This window comes from Halichoerus grypus, chromosome 15 (genome assembly GCF_964656455.1).
Source record: "Halichoerus grypus chromosome 15, mHalGry1.hap1.1, whole genome shotgun sequence".
Taxonomy (NCBI): domain Eukaryota; kingdom Metazoa; phylum Chordata; class Mammalia; order Carnivora; family Phocidae; genus Halichoerus; species Halichoerus grypus.
Genome location: NC_135726.1, coordinates 35,860,924 through 35,886,248, shown reverse-complemented (window position 1 = coordinate 35,886,248; position 25,325 = coordinate 35,860,924). Strand labels below are relative to the sequence as shown.

At 37.4% G+C, this 25,325-nt stretch overlaps 1 protein-coding gene across 2 annotated transcripts in view; it reads right to left on the bottom strand.

The window, feature by feature from the left end:
- Nucleotides 1-10,079: 10,079 nt before the first annotated feature.
- SHCBP1 (SHC binding and spindle associated 1) overlaps nucleotides 10,080-25,325 on the bottom strand; it is a 28,411-nt gene continuing 13,165 nt past the window's right edge. Inside the window, exons 6-13 of one of the 2 annotated variants that reach the window (XM_036088249.2) lie at nucleotides 24,239-24,472; nucleotides 23,980-24,148; nucleotides 23,563-23,683; nucleotides 20,399-20,530; nucleotides 19,636-19,754; nucleotides 13,490-13,576; nucleotides 12,968-13,109; nucleotides 10,080-11,195 (exon numbers count right to left, since the gene is read on the bottom strand). In XM_036088249.2, the coding sequence (XP_035944142.1) occupies nucleotides 10,870-11,195; nucleotides 12,968-13,109; nucleotides 13,490-13,576; nucleotides 19,636-19,754; nucleotides 20,399-20,530; nucleotides 23,563-23,683; nucleotides 23,980-24,148; nucleotides 24,239-24,472 (1,330 nt within the window). In that variant the 3' untranslated portion in view covers nucleotides 10,080-10,869. The remainder of the gene's footprint in view (nucleotides 11,196-12,967; nucleotides 13,110-13,489; nucleotides 13,577-19,635; nucleotides 19,755-20,398; nucleotides 20,531-23,562; nucleotides 23,684-23,979; nucleotides 24,149-24,238; nucleotides 24,473-25,325) is intronic. The other variant, XM_078062395.1, reaches the window with a different exon arrangement.

Below are 25,325 nucleotides of genomic sequence, written 5' to 3'. Positions count from 1 at the left end.
ATCTAACAATTGTAAATATCTATGCCCCCAACATGGGAGCAGCCATCTACATAAGCCAACTGTTAACCAAAATAAAGGTTATATTGATAACAATACGTGAATTGTAGGAGACCTCAATACTCCACTCTCAGCAATGGACAGATCATCTAAGCAGAAAATCAACAAGGAAACAAGAGCTTTGAATGATACATTGGACCAGATGGACCTCATAGATATTTACAGAGCATCCCACCCTAAAACAACAGAATACTCATTCTTCTCGAGTGCGCATGGAACTTTCTCCAGAATAGACCACATACTGGGTCACAAATCAGGTCTCAACCGATACCAAAAGATTGAGATTATTCCCTGCATATTCTCAGACCACAATGCTTTAAAACTGGAACTCAATCACAAGAAAAAATTTGGCAGAAATTCAAACACTTGGAAGCTAAAGACCACTCTGCTCAAGAATGTTTGGGTCAACCAGGAAATCAAAGAAGAACTTAAACAATTCATGGAAATCAATGAGAATGAAAACACATCGATCCAAAACCTATGGGATACTGCAAAGGCAGTACTAAGGGGAAAATACATAGCCATCCAAGCCTCACTCAAAAAAATAGAAAAATCCCAAATTCACCAACTAACTCTACACCTTAAAGAACTAGAGAAAAAGCAACAAACGGTGCCTAAGCCATGCATTAGAAGAGAAATAATTAAAATTAGAATAGAAATCAATGAATTAGAAACCAGAAACACAGTAGATCAGATCAACGAAACTAGAAGTTGGTTCTTCGAAAGAATTAATAAGATCGATAAACCACTGGCCAGACTCATCCAAAAAAAAGAGAAAGGACCCAAATTAATAAAATTATGAATGAAAGAGGAGAGATCACGACTAACACCAAGGAAATAGAAACAATTATTAGAAATTATTATCAATAACTATATGCCAATAAACTGAGCAATCTGGATGAAATGGAGGCCTTCCTCGAAACCTATAAGCTGCCAAGACTGAAACAGGAAGAAATTGACAACCTGAATAGGCCAATAATCAGTAACGAGATTGAAGCAGTGATCAAAAACCTCCCAAAAAACAAGAGTCCAGGGCCTGATGGATTCCCTGGGGAATTCTACCAAACATTCAAAGAAGAAATAATACCTATTCTACTGAAGCTGTTTCAAAAAATAGAAACACAAGGAAAACTTCCAAACTCATTCTATTAGGCCAGCATTGCCTTAATCCCCAAACCAGGCAAAGACCCCATCAAAAAGGAGAATTTCAGACCGATATCCCTGATGAACATGGATTCCAAAATCCTCAACAAAATCCTAGCTAATAGGATCCAACAATACATTAAAAGGATCATCCACCACGACCAAGTGGGATTTATCCCCGGGAGGCAAGGGTGGTTCAACATTTGCAAATCAATCAATGTGATAGAACACATTAATAAGAGGAGAGAGAAGAACCATATGGTCCTCTCAATTGATGCAGAAAAAGCATTCGACAAAATACAACATCCTTTCCTGATTAAAACTCTTCAGACTATAGGGATAGAGGGAATATTCCTCAAGTTCATAAAATCCATCTATGAAAAACCCACAGCAAATATCATCCTCAATAGGGAAAAGCTGAGAGCCTTTCCCTTAAGATCAGGAACAAGATCATGCCCACTCTCGCCACTATTGTTCAACATAGTACCAGAAGTCCTAACAACAGCAATCAGACAACAAAAAGAAATAAAAGGTATTCAAACTGGCAAAGAAGAAGTCAAACTCTCTCTTTTTGCAGACGACATGATACTTTATGTGGAAAACCCAAAAGACTCCACCCCCAAATTATTAGAACTCATCCAGCAATTCAGTAATGTGGCAGGATACAAAATCAATGCACAGAACTCCGTTGCTTTCTTATACACTAACAACACAACTGTAGAAAGAGAAATTAGAGAAACGATTCCATTTACAATAGCACCAAAAACCATAAGATACCTCGGAATAAACCTAACCAAAGAGGTAAAGGACCTATACTCTAGGAACTACAGAACACTCATGAAAGAAATGGAAGACGACACAAAAAGATGGAAAAATATTCCATGCTCATGGATCGGAAGAATAAACATTGTTAAAATGTCTATGCTACCCAGAGCAATCTATACCTTCAATGCCATCCCGATCAAAATTCCAATGACATTTTTCAAAGTGCTGGAACAAACAATCCTAAAATTTGTGTGGAATAGAGAACCCAGATATGGACCCTCAACTCTATGGTCAAATAATCTTTGACAAAGCAGGAAAAAACATGCAATGGAAAAAAGACAGTCCCTTCAATAAATGGTGCTGGGAAAATTGGACAGCCACATGCAGAAGAATGAAACTCGACCATTCTCTAACACCATTCACAAAGATAAACTCAAAGTGGATGAAAGACCTCAATGTGAGACAGGAATCCATCAAAATCCTAGAGGAGAACATAGGCAGTAACCTCTTTGACATCGGCCACAGCAACTTCTTTCAAGATACATCTCCAAAAGCTAGTGAAATAAAAGCAAAAATGAACTTTTGGGACTTCATCAAGATAAAAAGCTTCTGCACAGCCAAGGAAATAGTCAACAAAACAAAGAGGCAACCCACAGAATGGGAGAAGATATTTGCAAATGACACTACAGATAAAGGGCTGGTATCCAAAATCTATAAAGAACTTCTCAAACTCAACACCCAAAAAACAAATAATCAAGTCAAAAAGTGGGCAGAAGATATGAACAGACACTTCTCTGAAGAAGACATACAAATGGCTAACAGACACATGAAAAAATGTTCATCATCATTAGCCATCAGGGAAATTCAAATCAAAACCACATTGAGATACCACCTTACACCAGTTAGAATGGCAAAAATGGACAGGGAAAGAAACAACAAATGTTGGAGAGGTTGTGGAGAAAGGGGAACCCTCTTACACTGTTGGTGGGAATGCAAGTTGGTGCAGCCACTTTGGAAAACAGTGTGGAGGTTCCTCAAAAAACTAAAAATAGAGCTACCCTATGACCCAGCAATTGCACTTCTGGGTATTTACCCCAAAGACAGATGTAGTGAAAAGAAGGGCCATATGCACCCCAATGTTCGTAGCAGCAATGTCCGCAATAGACAAACTGCAAAGAGCTGAGATGCCCTTCAACAGATGAATGGATAAAGATGTGGTCCATATATACAATGGAATATTACTCAGCCATCAGAAAGGATGAATACCCAACTTTTACATCAACATGGATGGGACTGGAGGAGATTATGCTAAGTGAAATAAGTCAAGCAGAGAAAGTCCCTTATCATATGGTTTCACTTATTTGTGGAACATAAGGAATAGCATGGAGGACACTAGGAGAAGGAAGGGAAAAATGAGGCGGGGGGGGAATCGGAAGGGGAGACAACCATGAGACACTATGGACTCTGAGAAACAAACTGAGGGTTCTAGAGGGGAGGGGTAGGGGTATGGGTTAGCCTGGTGATGGGTATTAAAGAGGGCACGTACTGCACGGAGCACTAGGTGCTATACGAAAACAATGAATGATGGAACACTATATCAAAAACTAATGATGTATTGTATGGTGACTAACATAATAAAATTTAAAAATATATATATATAAATATATTATTTGAAGGTAATACATGTATATTGTAAAACCTAGAGCAGGGGTCAGCAAACTCAAGACACAGGCCAAATCCAGCCTACTACCTGTTTTTGTACAGTTCAGAGCTAAGAATGGCTTTCACAATTCAGAGGGAGTGGAGGGTGGAAAGGAGATGTAAGACCATATATGTCATACAGAGCCTAAAGTATTTACTATCTGGTTCTTTAGAGAAAAAGTTGCTGAGCCCAGTCCTGAAGCAGGATTTCTCAACCTTGGCACATTTGACATTTTAGGCCAAAATGTCATTCTGTGATGTGAGGGTAGTCTTGTGCATTGTAAGGTGTTTAGTAGCATTCCTGGTCTCTACCTAATAAATGCCATTAGCACCACTCCCGGCTGTGACAACAAAAATGTCTCCAGACACTGGCAAATGTCCTTTTGGGACTGGGGTAGGAGGCCAAACTTGCCTGTGGTTGATAACTATTGCCCTAGAGCACAACTTAAAAAAAAAAAGTATAGCTAATTAGCCAAATCTATATATATATATAGCTATATACATTAGCCAATAGTAAGGATTAAAGGGATCCACTAAAAAATATGTTTTAAGCCCTCAATCCAAAAGAGGGCAGGAAAAAAGATTTTTAAGATAAGACATAAAAAACTGTAGAGAGCAAAATGGAGTGTCTCGTGTCAAGCACGAGCCCGTGTCAAACAAGGACACAAGCAGGTAAGGTCCTGCAGCTAGGAGATATCACCAGGACCTGCGTCAGCTGAGACCCCCACCCCCCAGAACTGATAACGAGCAGAACCAGAGAAGGTCTGCAGAGACCCAAAACTGATTAAATCCCTTTAAAAGGGGATTTGGGCAGTAAACCATCAGACTCTTCACACCTGACCCCTCTATGTCTGACCACTTAAAAAAGGCAGCTGCCCCCTAAGGCTCTGCCCGATGGGTCTCCGAACAGAACCAAGAGCCTTCCCTGCTTGAACATCAGAAGCAGTCAGTGCCGAGAGCTGACCCCGACCCGACCGAGCCCTTATCTCAACTGCACCCCCACAGACCGACTTTGCGTTTGGTTCGTTCACTTCCTGCACCCTTCTGTTAGCTTGTCTGTTGTGTGGCTTGTCTTCTGTCCTGCTTTGTGTGCTGTAAAAAGCCAAGTTTAATCACTTGGTGAATTGTCATTGAGTTTGGAATCCTGAACCTGCTTTATAATTGTGATTTAACTTCGCTTTATGATTGACTAAAGCTGACACCGTGGAAAGACACAACTCGTGTGTGCACCTTCTTAGCGTGCTCATGACAAAAACACAAACCATAAAAGAAAATATTGATAAACTGGACTTGATCAAAATTTAAATTTCTGCTACTCAAATTATACTGTTAAGAAAGTGAAAACCCAAGCCACAGATGGAAAGAAAATATTTGCAAAACATATATTGGATTAAAAACTTGCATCCAAAATTAAAAACAAACAAAACTTACTACTCAATAAGACAAATAACCTGATTGGGGCAGGGGAGGGAATAGGCAAAAGATTTGAATACACACTTCACCAAAGATAAAGAAATGGCACATAAGCACATTAAAAAGATGCTGAACATCGGGGTGCCTGGGTGGCTCAGTCGTTAAGCGTCTGCCTTCGGCTCAGGTCATGATCCCAGGGTCCTGGGATCGAGCCCCGCATCGGGCTGTCTGCTCAGCGGGAAGCCTGCTTCTCCCTCTCCCACTCCCCCTGCTTGTGTTCCCTCTCTCGCTGTGTCTCTCTCTGTCAAATAAATAAATAAAATCTTTAAAAAAAAAAAAAAAAGATGCTGAACATCATTAATCATAAGGGAAATGCAAATTGAAAACACAATGAGCTATCACAGCATACTCATTAGAACACTTAAAATTTTAAAGACTATGTCAAATATCAAATATTGGAGAGGATGTAAAGCAACTAGAACTCTCATATACTGACGGTAGGGAAGCAAAGTGGGATAGCAACTTTGGAAAACAATTCGGGATTTTCTAACAGAGTAAAATGTGCACTTACTAATCAGCTTAGCAATCCCACTCGTAGGTGTTTACCCCCAGAAAAATGAAAACCTATGTTCAGACAAAGACTTTTACTCAAATAGCCTTAGCAACTTATCCATAATAACCAAACACTACAACATTCAATGTGGCCCATCAACTGGTGAATGAATAGATAATACTCAATATCCACACAATGGAGAACTACTCAACAGTAAAAAGAAACAAACTAGTGACACATTAAACAATATAGATTTATTTTAAGCATATTATGCTAAATTTAAGAAGATGGGCACAAAAGATTACATACTGAGTCGTTCTTTTTACTATGTACTCTAGAAAAGGCAAAAATGGTGACAGAAAGCAGATCAATAATCTCTAGGGTCCAAGCATTGGGGGAAGGGATTGACTGCAAAGGAAAATGAAGGAAATTTTAGAAATGATAGAAACACTCAACATTGTGGTTTTGATAGTGGTTACACAACTACATACATTTGTCAAGACCCAGAGAATTATATACTTAAAATAGATATTTTTTGGTATCCAAAAAACTGATAAGAGCAGATTAAAAAAAAAAAAAAAGCTCAATAGCCAAGAAGGTTTTGAAAAATAAGAACGGAGTGGGAGTAAGACTACATTTTCCCCAAGTCACCTTACTAGGAAACACCTTGCTATATGGAAGGTAGCCAGGAAACAGTTTTTCCAGTCACATTTGATTGAGTACTAGTGATTTGGATCTTGGTAACAGAATATACATTTAGCTGGAGATTATTAGCCAGTAGTACTTAAGCCAGAGAGTCAGAAGTAGACAAACAGGGGAACTTAATAAGATTCCAAGAGGGAAAAGGATGAACCATTCAATAGATGGCATGGAGAGAACTCACTAACCATTTAGCAAAAAAGAGTTCTATATCATACCATACATAAAACCATATTACAGATGGATTAGAAATGTAAATTTAAACAAGATTATAAAAGTACTAAAATATAAAATATTTTTATAATCTGGTGATAGGTAAGCTTTATGTAAACAAGTCACAAGACCCAGAAGAGCAGATTTGACAATTAAAATTTAAAAATTTCAGTGAAACAAAATATCATAAACAAAGCTCAGATAGCTCAAGAGATTATTTTATATATATACATATATACTACATATAAGCATATACATTTTTGGGGCACCTGGGTGGCTCAGTCGTTAAGCGTCTGCCTTCGGCTCAGGTCATGATCCCAGGGTCCTGGGATCGAGCTCCGCATCCGGCTCCCTGCTCGGCAGAAAGCCTGCTTCTCCCTCTCCCACTCCCCCTGCTTGTGTTCCTGCTCTCGCTATCTCTCTCTCTCTAATAAATAAAATCTTCAAAATAAAAAAAAATATATACACTTTTATGTAAGTATGCTTATATGTAATATGCATACTATATATGTATGTATATATATACATGCTTGCAATATAAAGGATTAAAAAACACCCTATATAAAACTCTTATTAATAACAAAGTCGAGCCACCCAATAGAATAGACAAAAGATAACAGGCAATTTTCTGAAAAATAGATATATGAAAATATAGTTAATAATAAAATATCAAATAAATAGTAATCAAATAAACACAAGTCCAAATTATTTTTTCACTCATGAGATAAGCAAATTTTTTAAGATTTTAAGTAATCTCTACACCCAAAATGGGGTTCGAACTTACAACCCCAAGATCAAGAGTTGCATGCTCTTCTGAGCCAGCCCAGTGCCCCAAGCATATTTTTTTGACAATATTTGGTACTATCAGAATATGGCAAACTGTCACTCCCACATACTGGGCAGAATATAAGCCAGTGCTCGTTTTCTTAATGAACAGTCTGGCAATAGCTATCAAAATTTAAATCCACAACCATCAACCCAAAAAGTCTTCATCCAATAATTTTTTTTAAGATTTTATTTATTTGTCAGAGAGAGAGAGAGCACAGGCAGGGGGTGCAGCAGGCAGAGGGAGAAGCAGGCTTCCCACTGAGCAAGGAACCTGATGCGGGACTCCATCCCAGGACCCTGGGATCATGACCCGAGCTGAAGGCAGATGCTTAACTGACTGAGCCACCCAGGCATCCCTTCATCTAATAATTTAACCACAGAAAATCTTAGAGATGTCACACGTGTTGCATTGCATCCTTTTTTGTGTCTATTTGTAATAATGAAAAACTGAAAGCCCATCAACACAGGGGAATATGTTAAGTTATGCCTCATCCGTCTCTGGCGAGACATCTATGTTTTTGCCTCCAAAGCAGCCCTTCCATCTGCTTCTAGAAACAGAACCTTTTCCTCTAGAAACTGCTCTTTCACCACCTAGGGAATGAGTCAATCACGAACTTCGACCCCTCGTTATGTGACTCATTGAGAGCAGATGGCACCATCCCTCAGGTTTCTAGTGACTGGTCAAAGGACAAGCAGATACTGGCAGAACCAACCAGACATTACAAGGTCTCTCTCCCTTCTGGGGCCATAAAAACAGGCTACTGATGGCCATTTTTGCCACCACATGGAAAAAGCCAACCTGAGGATGAAGCCAACACCAGGAAAGGCAGAATTAAAGGATAGAACTAACCAACCATGCCCAAAATCAGCTCTAGTCTTCAGACCTACTTCCAGCAACCAACCCTCATCAGCCTGAGTTGGGTTTCTATCACTTATAAATGAAAGAATTCTGACAATGGAGTTTAACACAATCAACAAAAAGAATGAGATGTATCTGTACATACAGACATAGATTTCTATAATGTGTTAAAACAGCAGAAGTAATTTTCAGAGCATTATATACTATGTCTTTTTTATTGTTTTTAAAGGATATGTATTTTTCTATTAATAGTGAAAACTGGGAAAAGAGGAGAATGTTCACTTTAACACATATAAGACTTTAAAAATAGGGGCGCCTGGGTGCCTCAGTCAGTTAAGCATCTGCCTTCGGCTCGGGTCATGATCTCAGGGTCCTAGGATCGAGCCCCGTATTGGGCTCCCTGCTCAGCGGGGAGTCTGCTTCTCCCTCTCCCTCTGCAGCTCCCCCTGCTTGTGCTCTCTTGCCCTCTGTCAAATAAATAAATAAAATCTTTAAAAAAAAAACTTAAAAATTTTGTACATATATGTAATTTTTTAAGTCATAGAATAAAATGTTTTAAAATTACATGCTAGGTATAAAATTTGCATCAAGGCCTAATCATCAGTTTCCATAGAAGCCTATGGAATTTTTTTCCTAGAAAGTAATAGAAATAAAAAGAGTAAACTGAATTACAAAGCAACGTAAGTGGGATTACCCCTAGGTACTCATCAAAGTTCTATAGGTAAGTTTCCTCAACCTCCCTCCGAAGAGCCAAATCTGATAAGTGGGTATTTCTCCAACCTCCTACAACTAGAAATGGCAGAAGTCCTAGAAAAGTGGGATGGCCACACTTGAGAGTAAATGACCTCTGGCTGAATGAATGAAAATACATTCATGTACATATCTGTGGCATAAGAGAATAAGAAACCAAAGGAGATACTTCTAGAGAATCTCAAATACTCAAATCAAGGTACAAAATTTTGCTACCTGCCATAAATTCCAAGATTACACTAAGAGCAGACCACAAGGATAGGACATATGGTACTTCAATCAACATTGAAGATAGTCCTTCTTCCATGTCAATGTTTTCATCTCAAATGTCAAATCCACATCCTTCCAGAGCTCTCTCTCTACCCCCTGTACTAAGTCACCTAAAGTGTTCAACTCTTCACAAATGAGGCAAAATGTACTCTACATAAATAAGAATGCCTTAGGGCCTACTCACTAATAACTTATCACGTGAATAAAAATTAATATAAGTTTAGATTTAAACTAAGATAGAAATGAAATCTAAAAACTATCATGCTTTAAAAAAGAATAAAGAAGGTATTAATTTTACTTATCTTGTTACTGGTCATTCTCTTGACACTCCAGCAAGTTACAATATATGAAATCTAAACTCCAAGATAAAGTGGAAATGTGACTGGAAAACCAATTTGATTTTTTTAAAAAGTTGAATAAGTGATTTTTAAATCAGTATTTGGCTCAAGTTGATGCAGAATTAATTAGCATTACCTCTGCAACAGGATTTAAAAAGAGTAAAAGAAAAATGCCTTTCAATGGTCAAACAAAATATCCAACATAAATTCTTCCACATTTAGTAGCATCTGAAAAATAAGAATAATGTATGCGAATTTAAGAAATAAACAACCACACTGAAGAAAAAATTTAATACTCCTTCTGAAACGCTAAAAAGATAAAAAATTTTGTGTGCATTCCAAAGGACCACACATGCTACACAGCACTATGGCCCATAATGCGTCTGGAAAAATATAACAACATTCAATTTATTATTTTATCATTTTAATTTTAATAAGCATATTAATGTCACATATACTTTTTAAAAATATAAATATTTTTAAAAGCTGTGTTTTACAATACAATATTCAAGAACACAGAGCTGATACATATTGTAAAAGTAATCACTGTGTGTAAGACATTTGAATTTGATCAGAATACTGTTATGGTGAAAGAAAAACACCTTCTTTTTAATCATTCATATTCAGCAACAGTGAAAATGCTCTACATACGCATTGGCTCTGAATAACACATCTCATATGTTTCAAACCTGCCATGCTATCTATTACTGTTTTGATGATTACATAGTTCAACACAAAAATGCATCCCACTCAGATTCTCAATAATAAGTCTGATTATGCAGATAACCTCCCAATCATAAAAGCTTTTATTTTAAGACAAGTATTATGCAAATGCAGCATGGAAATCAGACTTGCTGTAATTGGGAGAAAAAGACAAGTGTAAGAACCCTGCACATTTGACACCAATGCATTTCTGCGCACTCATCTTGCATTCTCTGACTTTTTTCCTCATCTTTGAAGTGCTAGGTTAAAGTGTATTTACACTAGAAAGTTACTGATAGGCTTAATAATATGACAGAATGATGTGTTTGAGAAAGCAAGACTTTCTAGATAAGAAATCTTTAAATATTTTCTATTTTATGTTTTTATGACCTTTCTTATACAGAGGGAATGTTTCACGTGCAACACCTGCAGATAGAAATAGATGTACATTTCACTCAAACCCAATCAAATTTATCTAATATAAAATCCAGACATGAAGCGAACTATGATAGCAGCAGTGATTCTCAGGACAGCATGTGCAAAATCCAATATTTTGCTATCTATTTACATCATGGTGGTCAGAAAAGAAATGTGCCAAAACTCCCTTTCCCATTCCACTTGAACTGGTTGCCCACAATTGAAACAAACATCTCCTGTGACATTAAGTTGTCATCAGCTTGTGTGATCCCCAGTTCACTCAACCTTTTCTTCTTCATCTGGCCCTTCTGTGTGGAGGCAGCAACTAGTTCATTTACAATTTCACAGTTGCCTTCAACTTGCTCAGAAAGGCTGGATCTTGCATAAAGCTCCATTTTGCCAGTTGCGCACTGAATCAACTCTTCTAGATCCACCCTTTCCGCTGTGCCTGCCTCCTCACTTGTCGGAATTTTAAGTGCTCTATTTTCTGGAGAAACAAATTATAACAAAGTTAAATGTACAAAATAACCCAACAACAACAACAACAACAAAAAATATATATATATATAAAATATATATATTTCTACATTCTATTAGAGCTTTCAAGTGTTTTCTGCCAAGGATTCCTGCTGTCATCCGACTGGATTCTACAAACTCTTTGCCATTAAGTATCTCAATGAACAGCTGTCTTACTCTTTGTACCAAGGCTTTCTGACCCTCATACAGGATTACCAGTTTTGAATTCTTTTCTCTTATTATCCTAGAATCTCATTCACTCAACGGACCTTTTTTGGGTATTTACCTACTAAGCGTGGTGTAAGGAGCTAGATGCAAAGATTAATAAGACAGTGCCACTCTTCCTAAAAGAACTCCCGCTCTAGCAGCTAATGCCAGCATTATGAGTGTTTATAGAGGAGCAGAATTCTGGATGGTTCCTATGATGCCCAATCCCCGGTGTTACTTTCATGATTGTTAAATGGCAAAAGGATTTTCTGCATGTAATCAGCTGACTTTAAGAAAATAATTCAGGTGTCCCTAACCTAATCATATGGACTCTTTAAAAGCAGGGTTTTCTCTGGCTAGATGAAGAAGAGGAAAGCATGAAGAAATTCAAAACATGAGAAATTTGAAGGATGAGCAAAATTTCCCTTGAGGGAGGTTCTCTTAAGGAAGGTTGCTGAGATAAAGAGGTTATGGGGCAAGGACCTGACAGTGGCCTCTAGAAGCTGAGAACAATCCCCAGCCAACAGCAAAAAAATGGAGACCTCATTCCTACAGCCTCAAGGAAATGGATTCTGCCAATACGAATGAGCTCAGAAGCAGATGTTTCCCCCCAGAGCTCTCAGATAAAAGCCCATTCACCTTAATTTCACCCTGTGAGACCCTAAGTACATAATGCAGCCAAGCCCACCTGAACTTCTGACCTACAGAACTGTGAGAAGAAAAAGACCTCACAGAGAACTGGAGTGGGTCCTGATGGCTGACGAGGACTACTTTCCTCACCCATGCCAATGCTTAATCCCTCGGACTGAGATTTCATAGTAATCTAGGTCATGGCTTGAAAGTCATGAATTTCCTACTGAATGAGCTCAGCTTTGCTGCCAAGAAAAACAGTTGACAGAGAGGCATTACTTCTGCCAATAAAAAATAGAGATAAACGCCACGATCCCCTCCAGTAAGTGCAGCCCTCAAGCTGGGACACGCACTTCTCTGCCTCCATCTTTAACAAATGCCAGTGGGACCTACCACTGCTATCGTAGGCCCAGCTTTATTCTATAAATGTACAGAAAGCCAACCATGGTATGAAGGGAACTGTGGGACCAAAGAAACCACACACCAAGGTTTTGAATGAATAGGTGAACTAGTTGACCTTGAAAGTTTCTTTCACCCTGAGAGTCTTTCCCAAGCTTCTCTACCTCCATGTCCAAGCATATGCCAGTGATCTTTGTTAAGGAGAGGAAGACTCAGATCCTTAATCAAAGTTTAATGCTGAAATAAAGCAAACTAGATCTGGTTTTTATTTTTATTTATTTATTTTTAAAGATTTATTTGACAGAGAGAGACAGAGAGAGAGGGAACACAAGCAGGGGGGGAGTGGGAGAGGGAGAAGCAGGCTTCCCACTGAGCAGAGAGCCCGATGCGGAGCTCGATCCCAGGACCCTGTGATCACGACCTGAGCTGAAGGCAGACATTTAACAACTGAGCCACCCAGGTGCCCAATCTGATTTTTATTTTAAAAAATCACTAAATATAGCATACCTTCAATTTCATCTTGGACATTTTCCTGCAAGTCAGAGAAGATTGTAGGTTTCACCAAGACAACACCATAACCTTCATTATTATGTATGACATTATTCACCATGGATATTTTGGGAATGTCATAATGCTCATCTAAGAAGTCCTGTGACATTGAAAACAAATGTTTTAAGGAACTGTCATATTCAACACAGCCTGATTTTAAAAATCTTCTAACTTTTTTCAGGCTATTCTAAAAATAAAGGAGAAAGCTATGCTTATTAATAAGTGGTAGCACAGTCTGAGTGACACAGCATTCCTCTGTCATTTCTGCAGATCTATAGACAGCAAAGTATTCTCACAAAAGACCCTCAATCACCAACTACTAATATCAAGAGCATTATTAAGATGTATATACTGTTTGTGCTTTTCAAAACCAGAAAACAATAGAACTCAACATGGGAATTTAATGAAACATAAGTATTTCTTAGATGAAACCATTCTAACTAACCTCCGGAAAGAGGGTGTTTTAGCAGGTGCACTCACCTTAATGAGTATCCCTTCCTTGCAGTGATGGATTTCATTGTCACTTAAGGTGCACTTACTCCCAGGATATATTTCTATACCAGCACCCTGCAAGTTACATTTTAAGGTATCATAATCAGTTTTTTAAAGGCAGGACTACAAGAGAAGGTTTATTACAATCACTTCTTAAACCTTAACACAGTGCAAATATAAAGTGTTTTACAGAAAGTTTTATTAGATATTTCTAACCTACATTTCCATTTGCTCCATTTCCAGCAAGTTGTCTATCATTTATCACTTTCAAAACCATACACAGATACACATACAAAACACTGGCTAAGATTATCAACACCTGATTACTGTCCCACTCCCTTTCACTCTGGACAAGTCAGTTTTCTGATTCTGCCAAAGAAAAAGAACAAATTATTTGTTTTTGCACTTTTTTAAAATGAACATCCTCTCTGAGACAGTCAATTAGTTGGAGAACAGTATGAGTTTAGTAAATTTTTTTTTGCACTTATTTAAAATGAACATCCTCTCCGAGATAGTCAATTAGTTGGAGAACAGTATGAGTCTAGTAAAATATTGTAACATAAGGATAGAAAAAAGACCCGATATTTTTAAAAACACATCAGTTTTAAAACATCCCAACATAACTTAAAAATCACTTCTATGAGCTAAACAATTAATGGCCTCCACTACTACACACGTTAAAATTAGCAGCCAATTCAAGTGTCTCATTTATACAAAGTAACCAGAAAGATCCATGCATGGCCCAATTCTTTCATACTGTCCCTTGGGACCACATGGTACCAATTAAGAAGTAATAGTAACAGTAATAATTTATTTCCTGAAGTTATACTAAGCACTTTGGGAAGTAAAAATAATTTACTCAAACCTCTATAGTAGTTATTTAAGAAATCACTTCTTGGAATAATTTCATACACAATATCACACATGAAGAAGAGCTGCTATTAACCATTTATAACACATCTACTGCATGTATATTGAGTTGTTTTTCTAAGAGTAATACATGCCATGAGAAAACACTTATTATTAATTCCCCCTTTGGGGATACGAGAACATATATGCCCACATAGCCCACCACACACCAGTGTAACTCTCTGTTAGGTAAAAGATCTGCTAAGTGGGCTTTCTTCCCCAGACTTGAGGCTGAAGAAGCTGGCAATCCATAAACACCAGACACAGACAAGAAAAGCCTCCTGAAAAGCCTGCTCTCTCTAGCCAAAGGACCAGGCAGCCCAGAGAGAAAACTTTCAGACAATTATAGCTCCATGCCAGCCAAACACCAAAGATAAAAACAGTGGCCCATCCCCATGCATGCTGGCAAATGCCAAGAGAGAATAGAATTCCACCTTCTCAAGGCTGTTACCAGGCACCCAACTCTCCCCATGGTGTGGTGTCAGAGAAGGCCAATCAAGAAGCCAGGATGTGCATACCCACCAGCCAATAACAAGGCCCTAGCAGCATCAGTGGAGACTACACACTCCCACCCGACAGTAACAAAGGGCCACTGCCCCTCCCCACTAGAGTGGTATCAGAGCAGGCCTGGTAGAAAGTCTGGACTTTCACCATTGCCCAGTGGTAACAAGGCCACTGCTGTGGGCCACAGTGTCAGTGGACACCATGTAAGAAACCAGAATTTCCAACCCCTCTCAGCAGTAACACCTCCCCCATTCAAACCAGGTATCAATGGAGGCTAAATGGGGAACCTGGACTTCTATGACCCTCCACCTGGCAGTAACAAGGCAGTGGCCTCCACCCCATCCCTTCCTGCAGTGGTGTCACTAAAACAGAAGATCCAGGCTCTCATAATACAGTACAAAATACCCAGGTTTTAGTTGAAAATCACTTGCCATACAAAGAGCAAGGAAGATGTCAAACTGAGTAAGATGGTCAATAGATGCCAAAACCAAGATGTCCAGAGATGTTAGAATTAGCTGACAATCATTTTAAAGCAGCCATGTTAAAAATGCTTTAATGAGGGCGCCTGGGTGGCTCAGTTGGTTAAGCGACTGCCTTCGGCTCAGGTCATGATCCTGGAGTCCCGGGATCGAGTCCCGCATCGGGCTCCCTGCTCGGCGGGGAGTCTGCTTCTCCCTCTGACCCTCCTCCCTCTCATGCTCTCTGTCTCTCATTCTCTCTCTCAAATAAATAAATAAAATCTTTAAAAAAAAAAAAATGCTTTAATGAGCAATTATGAACATACTTAAAACAAATGAAAAATGAAAGGCACATACAGAAATAGAAAGTCTCAGCGAAGAAACAGAAAATATAAAGGACCAAATGGAAATTTCAGAACTCAAAAATAACAAATAAAGAGCTCCGTGGATGGGCTCACCAGCAGAAAGGAAAAGACAGAGCAAGATTCAGCGAACTGGGAAGACAGAACAGAAATTACCCAATCTGAACAACAGAGAGAGAATGCACTGAAAAAGAAAAGTGAATAGAGCCTCAGGGACCTGTGGGACTATAACAAACTTACCAATATCAAGAATAAAATGAGACAGCAGCACTGACCCTGCAGACATCCAAAAATTAAAGGAATACTACAAACAACTCAAAACATGTAAACTTGACAACTTAGCAGAAGAGATGTCACCTGCCTCCCCAGGCTGGCGTGAGGCCTAAGAGGCTGGGCGGGAGGTGGTGCATATAACACCTGTAACACCAGAAGCCATGCTACCACTGCCAACAAACAGGAAAGCCCTTCACCACCACCCTGGTGCCCACTCACAGGGGCTCTGTAGCCTATGAGCATATCTGTTAACTCACCTCATACAAAATAGGTCATTTGAACAGCCCTATAACTACTAAGGAAATTGAATTCATAATTTTAAAACTGCCAAAAAAGAAATCTCCAAGTCCAGATGGTTTCACTGGAAAAACCTACTAAACATTTAAAGAATTAATGCAAGCTAGTGAAGGGAACACTTCTAAATTTGTTTTATGAAGCTAATATCCTGATACCAAAACTTGACAAAGACAGTGCAAATAAAGAAAACTTCAATATCCCTCATGAATACAGATGTAAAAACTCCTCACAAAATACTAGCAAATATAATACAGCAATATATAAAAAAATATACACTATGACTAAATTGTGTTTATTCTAGGGATGCAAAACTGGTTCAAAATTTGAAAAAACAATGTAATCCACCATTTCTTTTGTCCAAAAAGAAAAATCATGTAATCATATGAAATGATGAAGAAAAAACATCTGACAAACGTCAACACACATTCATTATAAAAATTCTCACAATACAGAAATAGAGAACTTCTTCAACTTGATAAAAAATATCTACAGGGCACCTCGGTGGCTCAGTCGGTTAAGTGTCTGCCTTTGGCTCAGGTCATGATCTCAGGGTCCTGTGATTGAGCCCCATGTCGGGCTCTCGGCTCAGCGGGGAGCCTGCTTCTCCCTCTCCCTCTGCCTTTCCCACGGATTGTGCTCTGTCTCTCTCTCTCTCTCTCAAATGAATAAATAAAATCTTAAAAAAAAAAAAAAAGAATATCTACAAAAAGCCTACTTACCCCGTACCTAATGGTATAATACTTATACATTCTCCCTAATATCGAGAACAAGGTAAAGATGTCCACTCTGACCACTCTTATTCAACATAGTGCTAGAAGTTCTAGTCAGTGCCGTAAAGCAAAAAAAGGAAACAAAACCATACAGATCAGAAAGGAAGAAATAAAACTGTCCCTATTTGCAGATGACATGATTGTCTACATAGAAAACCCCAAGGAATCTACAACAACACTCCTAGAACAAAGTCAGGAAGGTCACATGATATAAGACAAAAGTCAATTCTGTTTCTATATAGTAGAAATGAACACATGGAATTGAAATTAAAAACACGAGATGACTTACAATCACTTAAAAAAATGAAATATTTACATACAAATCTAACAAAATACATACAAGACTTGTATACTGAAAATTATAGAAATGCTGATGAAAGAAATCAAAGATGTAAATAAATGGGAGAGACACAGTGTTCACAACATTGGAAGATTCAACATAAAAAAGATGTCCATCCTCCCCAAATTGATATATAGGTTTACTAGAATTCATATCACAATCTCAGCTAGATTTTTTGTAGATAGAGATAATATTTTTCTAAAACTTTTATTGAAAGGCAAAGGAACTAGAATAGCTGAAGCAATTTTAGAAAAGACCAATAAAGTGGGAGGAATCACTCTATCAGATTTTAAGACTTTACAGTAGCAGGTTATGGTGGAGGGATAGCTACACAGATCAGTGGAACGGAACAGAGAACCCAGAAATGGGCCCACACAAATTTCCCAGATGATTTTTGACAAAGGTGCAAAACCAATCTCTTGGAAGAAGGACAGGCTTTTCAAGAGATGATGTGGTTACAATTGATCTATGGGCAAATAAATAAACCTTAACCTAAAACTCACATGAACACCAAAATTTACTCAAAAATAGATCATGATCTTAAGTGTAAAATGTAAACTATAAAATTTTTAGGAAAAAAAAAAAAACAGAAAATCTTTGCGATCTAAGGCTGGGCAAAGAGTTCTTACACTTAACACCAAAAGCACTGCCCATACAAGGAAAAATTGATAAATTATACTTCATCAAAATTTAAAGCTTTGCTCTACAAAAGCCTGTGTGAAGAAAATGAAAAGATAAGCTATAGACTAGCATAAAAATCTGCACGGGCACCTAGGTGGCTCAGTCGGTTGAGCATCCAACTCTTGATTTTGACTTGGGTCATGATTTCAGGGTCATGGGATCAAGTCCCAGGTAGGGCTCTGAGCTGGACACGGTGCCATGGCTGGACTTGGGATTCTCTCTCTCCCTCTCTCTCTGCCCTTCCCTCCCCGCCTGCTCGCAGATGTGTGTGCACGTTCTCTCTCTCTCTCAAAAAAAAAAAAAAAATCTGCAAAACAAATACCCACCAGAGGACTAGTATCTAGAATATAAAAAGAACTCTCAAAACTCTACAGTAAAAAAGAATAATCTAATTAGAAAATGGGCAGAAGTCACAAATAGACATTTCACTGAAGAGAAGGATGGCAAGTAAGCATATGAAAAAATGTTCCACATCACTAACCACTAGGTAAATGCAAATTAAAACCATACACCTATCAGAATGGCTAAAATTAAACAGTAAAAATACCAAATGCTGGTGAAGATATGGAGAAACTGTATCATTCAAACATCATTGATGAGAATGTAAAATGATAGAACTACCCTGGAAAAGTTTGACCATGTCTTTAAAAAGGGTATATAGTAGATGCAGCTACCATGTGACCTACAACCACACTCCCCGGCATTTACTCCAGAGAAATGAAAACTGTTCACATAGTAACCTGTGCACAAATGTTTGCTGCAGCTTGATTTACAATAGCCAAAACCTGGAAACAATCCAGATATCCTTCAACAGGTGAACAGTTAAATAAACTGTGCAACAACCATATGCTGGAATACTATTCAGCAATAAAAAAGAACAAACACTTGGTACCTACAACTTGGATGAAGCTCCAGAAAACTGTGCTGAGTGAAAAAACCCAATCCCAGAAGGTTATGATGATTTACATTTACATAACATTCTTGAAATAGTGAAATAACAGAAATGGAGAAGAGAGTGATTTAAAAAGTCTGAAGGAGAAGCAAGTGGATGTCGCTATCAAAAGGCAATATGCAGGATCCTTGGAATGACGGAAATACTCACTCGACTGAGTGGATGCTATCCTGTTGTGCTATTGTACTACAGCTTTGCAAGATGTTACAACTGGGGGAAACTAGTACAGAATACACATATAGGATCTCTGTATTACTTCTTACAACAACATATTATCTCAGCAATTCTCTCAAAACAAAAAGTCTAATTAAAAAACAAAAGCAACTGAGCTTCAATTGCTACAAAATCATTTATAAAGTTAAGAAATGTGAAGGGTCTAAATTTTTCAAAGTTACCACAGAGAAACTGAGATTTCTTATTTTTCTTCCTTATACAACTGAAATCTGCCTGACTTAGTACATAAAAGTGTCTGACCTGCTTTGAAGAAAGAGAACAGGAGTCTGCATTTACATGTTGGTCCGACATTTTGTTTATGTATTTAGAACTTAAACCTAAGCTACTTCCCCAAAGGATAAGAGATTTTCTTACCTTGGCACCATATAAATCCGAGTTCTTCATTAAAAATTCTGCTGATGTTCGCACTGTGACTCCTGTAGTTTCACACTGCAGCACACAGTTTTCCAATGTGGTCTTACCACGGTGAATGACTAGGATGAAAACATGCAGTCAAATGCTTTAAGTAATGTGTGTTTCCAGTATTAGAAATGGTCTAGAGCTGACATTAGGTGGTCTAAATATTTCTCTAGCTACCATTTAAACTTTGTTACTGGAATTACAAATTCATAATATACAAAATAATGACTAAAATCTAAAAGCAGCATTCTTAAAAACAAATGAATTGATCTCAGAAATGCAAAATCAGGTTAAAAAGCACTTTCCATTACCAAAAAAGTATGAGAAAGTAACTTTCATGAGTATCTTGGAAGGGAGAAAAAAAGGAGACCCAATTTAAGAAAGGGGAATACAGATTCTAGAAAACCAATACCAGCACAATGTGAATAGAGCTGCATTGAGTCTAGGGCTAAGTCAAATACAAAGAACACAGACCACAATATTGGAATGTTTAAAAGAAAAAAAATGATCACAAGGAAACCAATATTAAACTAACAAATTTTCAAGAATAGACTAAACTATTTTTTAGAGTAAGCTTCCTAAGTCATCATGTTATGTACATAAATAATCAGCCTTCCATATACTCAAAAGTGGTTTATTAAATTGCATCTTCCAGGAAAAGTAAAGTTTTCTTTTAAAACCTGAAACAAAATAATACAGGAAATATTCAGATACTTACTCAAGATTCCTTCTACAGCATCATGCTGAATAAATTTTATTCCTGAGATTTTAATATCCACACCTGTACAATCCACAAAAGTATCTCCTTTGCCCCTCTTTTCTATCACAATATCATCTGGTAGACCATATCCTAAGGAAGAGAACAAGAGCATTTAAGATGGGTGAGGGGAAATGTCTAAACATAAAACTGCTACAATAGATTTCTCTATTTCAATGGCTCCAAATGATATGAGACCAGTCAACCAAGTTGCATTTAAATAAAATCTAATTATCTCCCCACATATCTTGTTTAATTTAAACCAGGGTATACAGCTCTTAATAATAACAATTCCTCAATTTGCCCCCATATCAGGAAGACTACCCTATCAACCAATTCAGACTAACTCAGCACTAAATTTGCTTATAAAACTGCTATATAAAAATAAATAACCCTAAATACAGCTGGTTCAAAAAGCTTTAAAGCATTTAACCCTTATAGGTTTTTTCCCAACTCTAAAATTCTATTATTCTAATATAAATTAGGTTTAAAAACCTAAGTATTTCTCAAGATTTTCTAATTTTAGTAGTCTCTTAGACTGACTTAGAATGTGACAAACTGACTTAAAACATTTTAATTATTGAAAAAATAGGTCTACCTTGTGAACCAATAAAAAAACATTGGATCTCTACAAATCCCAAACTAATAATACAGGCCAGACCTCTGAACAGGAGTACAAAAAACTGGAATATCAGAAAACTAGAGAAGTTGCCTGACTTTTACCACAAAACAAAGCACACAGACAAAGCTGTAAGAAATAACTCTCGTTGTCTAAGATGAGTCTTTGCTTGAGTAAATGAAAGCGGTCACTACATTAAAGGCAAAACCAGTGAAGTTGTACTCAAAGGACACAGACAAGCTTTCAGGGGCACTGAAGGAGAATGCAAGAGGACTCCATACTCGGAAATGCTGCCAGTGGTGGACTCTGGATGACTGGATTATGAGTATTTTTTTTCCCTGATTCTTTTTGTGTCTGCCTGTAGTTGGAACATTTTCTTTAATAACCATTGTTTTTTATCATCAAAAAAATTAAAAAATCAAATGTCATATTGAGAAAAAAACAGATTACTGCATAAACAACCTACATATTCTTAGTAGTTTAAAACATAAAACCATCACTTAAGTGAATATATGTTCTAAACAAGAAAGAAAAACCCTACTACAAGTACTGTTAACACCCTACACACAGTAGGTACTCAATTATATACCTCCTGTGATAAGTGTTAGCTATAGATCAGAAAAGATATCAGATAACCTTTAATCTTACTCATGAACAAGTACTCCATAAATTCACATTAGAGATACCATAGGATTTCCCAAATTCTCAGAAATGCCTTCTGTCAGTAAATCTAGTTATCTTTACACTTAACTATCAGAATTCTATATGGTTATTTATTATACTTTGGCAATTTCATTATTAATATCCTTACCAATCTAGGAAGAACTCTTATCCACCATACAATCTATAATATCAATGCTATTTTCACTAGGCCAAAAAGTAAAGTGTTTTTATTGCAGTGATTTATCCTGCAGATGTGTTATTTATACACACACATCTATTATATATCAAATATTGGAGAGGAGAAAGAACAAAAATTACATACATAAAACAAAAAAGGGGGTGAGGTGATGTACTAGTGAACAGCAGGAAATTAAACTCCCAGCCTTGCTTCCATTAAGAAGTTTTGACAAGATAAAGATAAAGAACATAGCTTAAGCAGTTTGTGAACAGCTGCACAAGTCCCAAAATGATAAACGATTTTTTGCATTACAAGCTTTATTGCTAACTTGAAGCTCTTTTGGTAAATAGTTGAACAGGTGCATCTAAATTTGACATGTTATGGAAATACACAGGACAAGATGAACAATTGTAAAGTAACCTAAATTTAGGAATCACTCTAAATGTACAATAAGATTATGACTGCTAAAAAGTTATTTTTAATAGAATCTTTCAACATAAATGTTCTCAAAAGTACTTTGGTTACGATACGAAGTGTAGAACTTGACATTCAGCAAGCTTTTATTTATTTATTTTTTTCTCTAGAGAGAGAGAGTGTAAGAGCATGAGTTGGAGAAGGGCAGAGGGAGAGGGAGAAAAGCAGACTCCCCACAGAGCATGAAGCCCATAGCTGGGTTTGATCCCAAGACCCTGAGATCATGACCTGAGCCAAAACCAAAAGTCAGACACTCAACTAACTGAGCCACCTTTAAAAGCCCCTCAGCAAGCTTTTAAATAATTAATAAGGATGCCTGGGTGGCTAAGTCTATTTGGCATCTGCCTTCAGCTCAGGTCATGATCCCGGAGTTCTGGGATCGAGTCCCTGCTCGGTAGAGTCTGCTTCCCCCCTCTGACCCCCACCCCTTGATTGTGCTCTCTCTCATTCTCTCTCAAATAAATAAAATCTCTTAAAAAGAAAATTAAAAATAATTTAAAATAAAAAATAAAAAATTAATAAAAGATTTTTGGTCCACTTTCAAGTTGGACCTATACCCATGCAAAAATATGTTAAATTTAAAAACAAAAAACAAAAAAACATGCATCAACATATTTATAACATATAAGAAATAAGAGTAAGCAAGAAATAAAAAATACTAAACTCTAAAAAAATATTGCTAGGAAAAATTTTTATTCTAGAAATGAGATTTCCTCTTCATAAACCACCTACAATCTAGAAAATATACTTCTTCCTAATGGTCTTTTTTTCTCTATGTGCTTGTTTTCCCCAACACATACAAAGAATCATACCTCAAGTTGCTCAAACATGGAGTCAATCCCCCATACACTTTATTTTTTTTTTTTTTTTAAGATTTTATTTATTTGACAGAGAGAGCACAAGCAGAGGGAGAGAAAGGGAGAAGCAGGTTCCCTGCTGAGCAAGGAGCCCAATGTGGGACTCGATCCCAGGACCCTGGGATCATGACCTGGGCCGAAGGCAGCTGCTTAACTGACTGAGCCACCCAGGTGTCCCCCCGATACACTTTAAATACTTTTAATATTTTAAGGCAACTCATTTGAAATCAAATGGATTAAATCATATTCTTGGAGCTTCAACAAGATCAGTGACTTACTGTTTTCTTAAGCGTATCATGCAAGAGAGTTTGGTTGCAGGATATCCCAGACTCACCTTCCAACTCAATGGAATCAGCAATGGCGAATGTGCCATGTACCATGTAATGGCCAGGACAAACAATCACAGTGTCCCCTTCATAGCAGGCATTTATAGCAGACAACGGGTCACTATGGAACTAGAAAACAACAACAGATTGCAAATATACACCCCCCAAAATGGCAACCTACATATCACTCCAGGTACCCTCCTGCTTCACTTTATAAAGGGAGCCCAAACTGCATACTTAAGTATCTCCTCCTGATCAACACGTGCTTGGTAAGTCACTAATGCTGATGAAAGGCAGGGCTCTCACTACCACCCATTTCACAAATAAACAACTCTGGTAAGCTCCTGTAAACGCTTTGTAGGATTCAGGAAAACCGGAGTGAATTAGAAGAAAAAAAGCCACCTGAGGTAAAAACCTCCTTTTACCTGAATTTCTGTTTCCTCCTTACAAGGCTCCTGACAAAGCCTGTCCCTGAGCAGAGACCGCAGCAGACCAGTCATCATGGTGGAGGAGACCACATGCATGACCTTCTGACCATTTGGACGAATGCCCTTTGCTTGGATGTTCGAATTCTTCTGATAACCAAACACGTATCTTAGAGAAACCAACAGACCCATCAGTTCTTAGTAAGACAGCTGGTTAGAAAAGATGCCAACTAACTAAGAATAACAAAGACACACATACCTCAACAAAGGATTCTCAATGAGTTTTAGCTTTTGTTTCAACTGTTCAATCTCTGAATACAATTTTAACCCTTCAACCATGGAGATGTTTTCCTGCTCAGAATCAGAGTTACAATTTGACAAACTGCTTCTCAGATTTAAAAATGTCCTGTAACTCTCCTCACATTGGGACAACAGATTGCGGTAATCAACAATAAGTCCTGAAGGAACTCGGTCTTCAAGGATGTCATAATGCCTGAAAGTTTAAAAGCAAATTGAAATCCACTGCCTTTCTGACACATTTTCCTATCATTAAAACAGCCCATTTAGTCCTCAAAGACCAGAAAGAAAAGCATTTTATCGTACATAACTCAGGTACATGTAGTCTTTCTGAATAGCACTCTATTATAAGTGGAAGCTATTGAAAGTTTTAAGGACCACTTCATTAAGGTCACTAACTTTTCTTGTTATGGGGAGTTGCTGGGTTTTGTCCTTAGATCCAAGCATTTGTGCTTTAGAAACACTGAAATTCACATTTTACCATTTGTAATCATTATTTAATAAAAAATTATGTTCTCATATATTAGATTCTTAATAAGCAGATGTCAGAGGGCAATCTGGGGATGTGGGGTGGGGGGGAGGGACGTATCCCAATAGTTTCACAACAATGTTGAAGATTACCATATTTATAGGATCAAAAATTAAAAATGATTCAAGCATTGGCTTTAGTCCTTCCTCACATTTAAAGCACTACAGCACAAAATTATGCTGAATATTCTCTTAGGAAGATTATTACAGTATGTTTCAAAAACGTAAGTCTTTGAGATTCTCAGAAAAAAAATATAAAGCTGCCATTACTAAACTAGAGAGTGATTAAAACAAAATAACCTTGTATTGGACAACCTTATTGGCACTTAAAATTTATTATTAGTTTATATACCTTCTCAAACATATAGACAGAACCAAAAGTATTTCTAGATGCAATAAAATAATTTATGAATGTAGTACAATCACATTAATGGATGTGAAATTAATGGATTTGAAAATAAACTGCAATTTTATTGTCATTACCTATAGTTTTAAAATAATTGCTTTATTTCTCAGTTAAA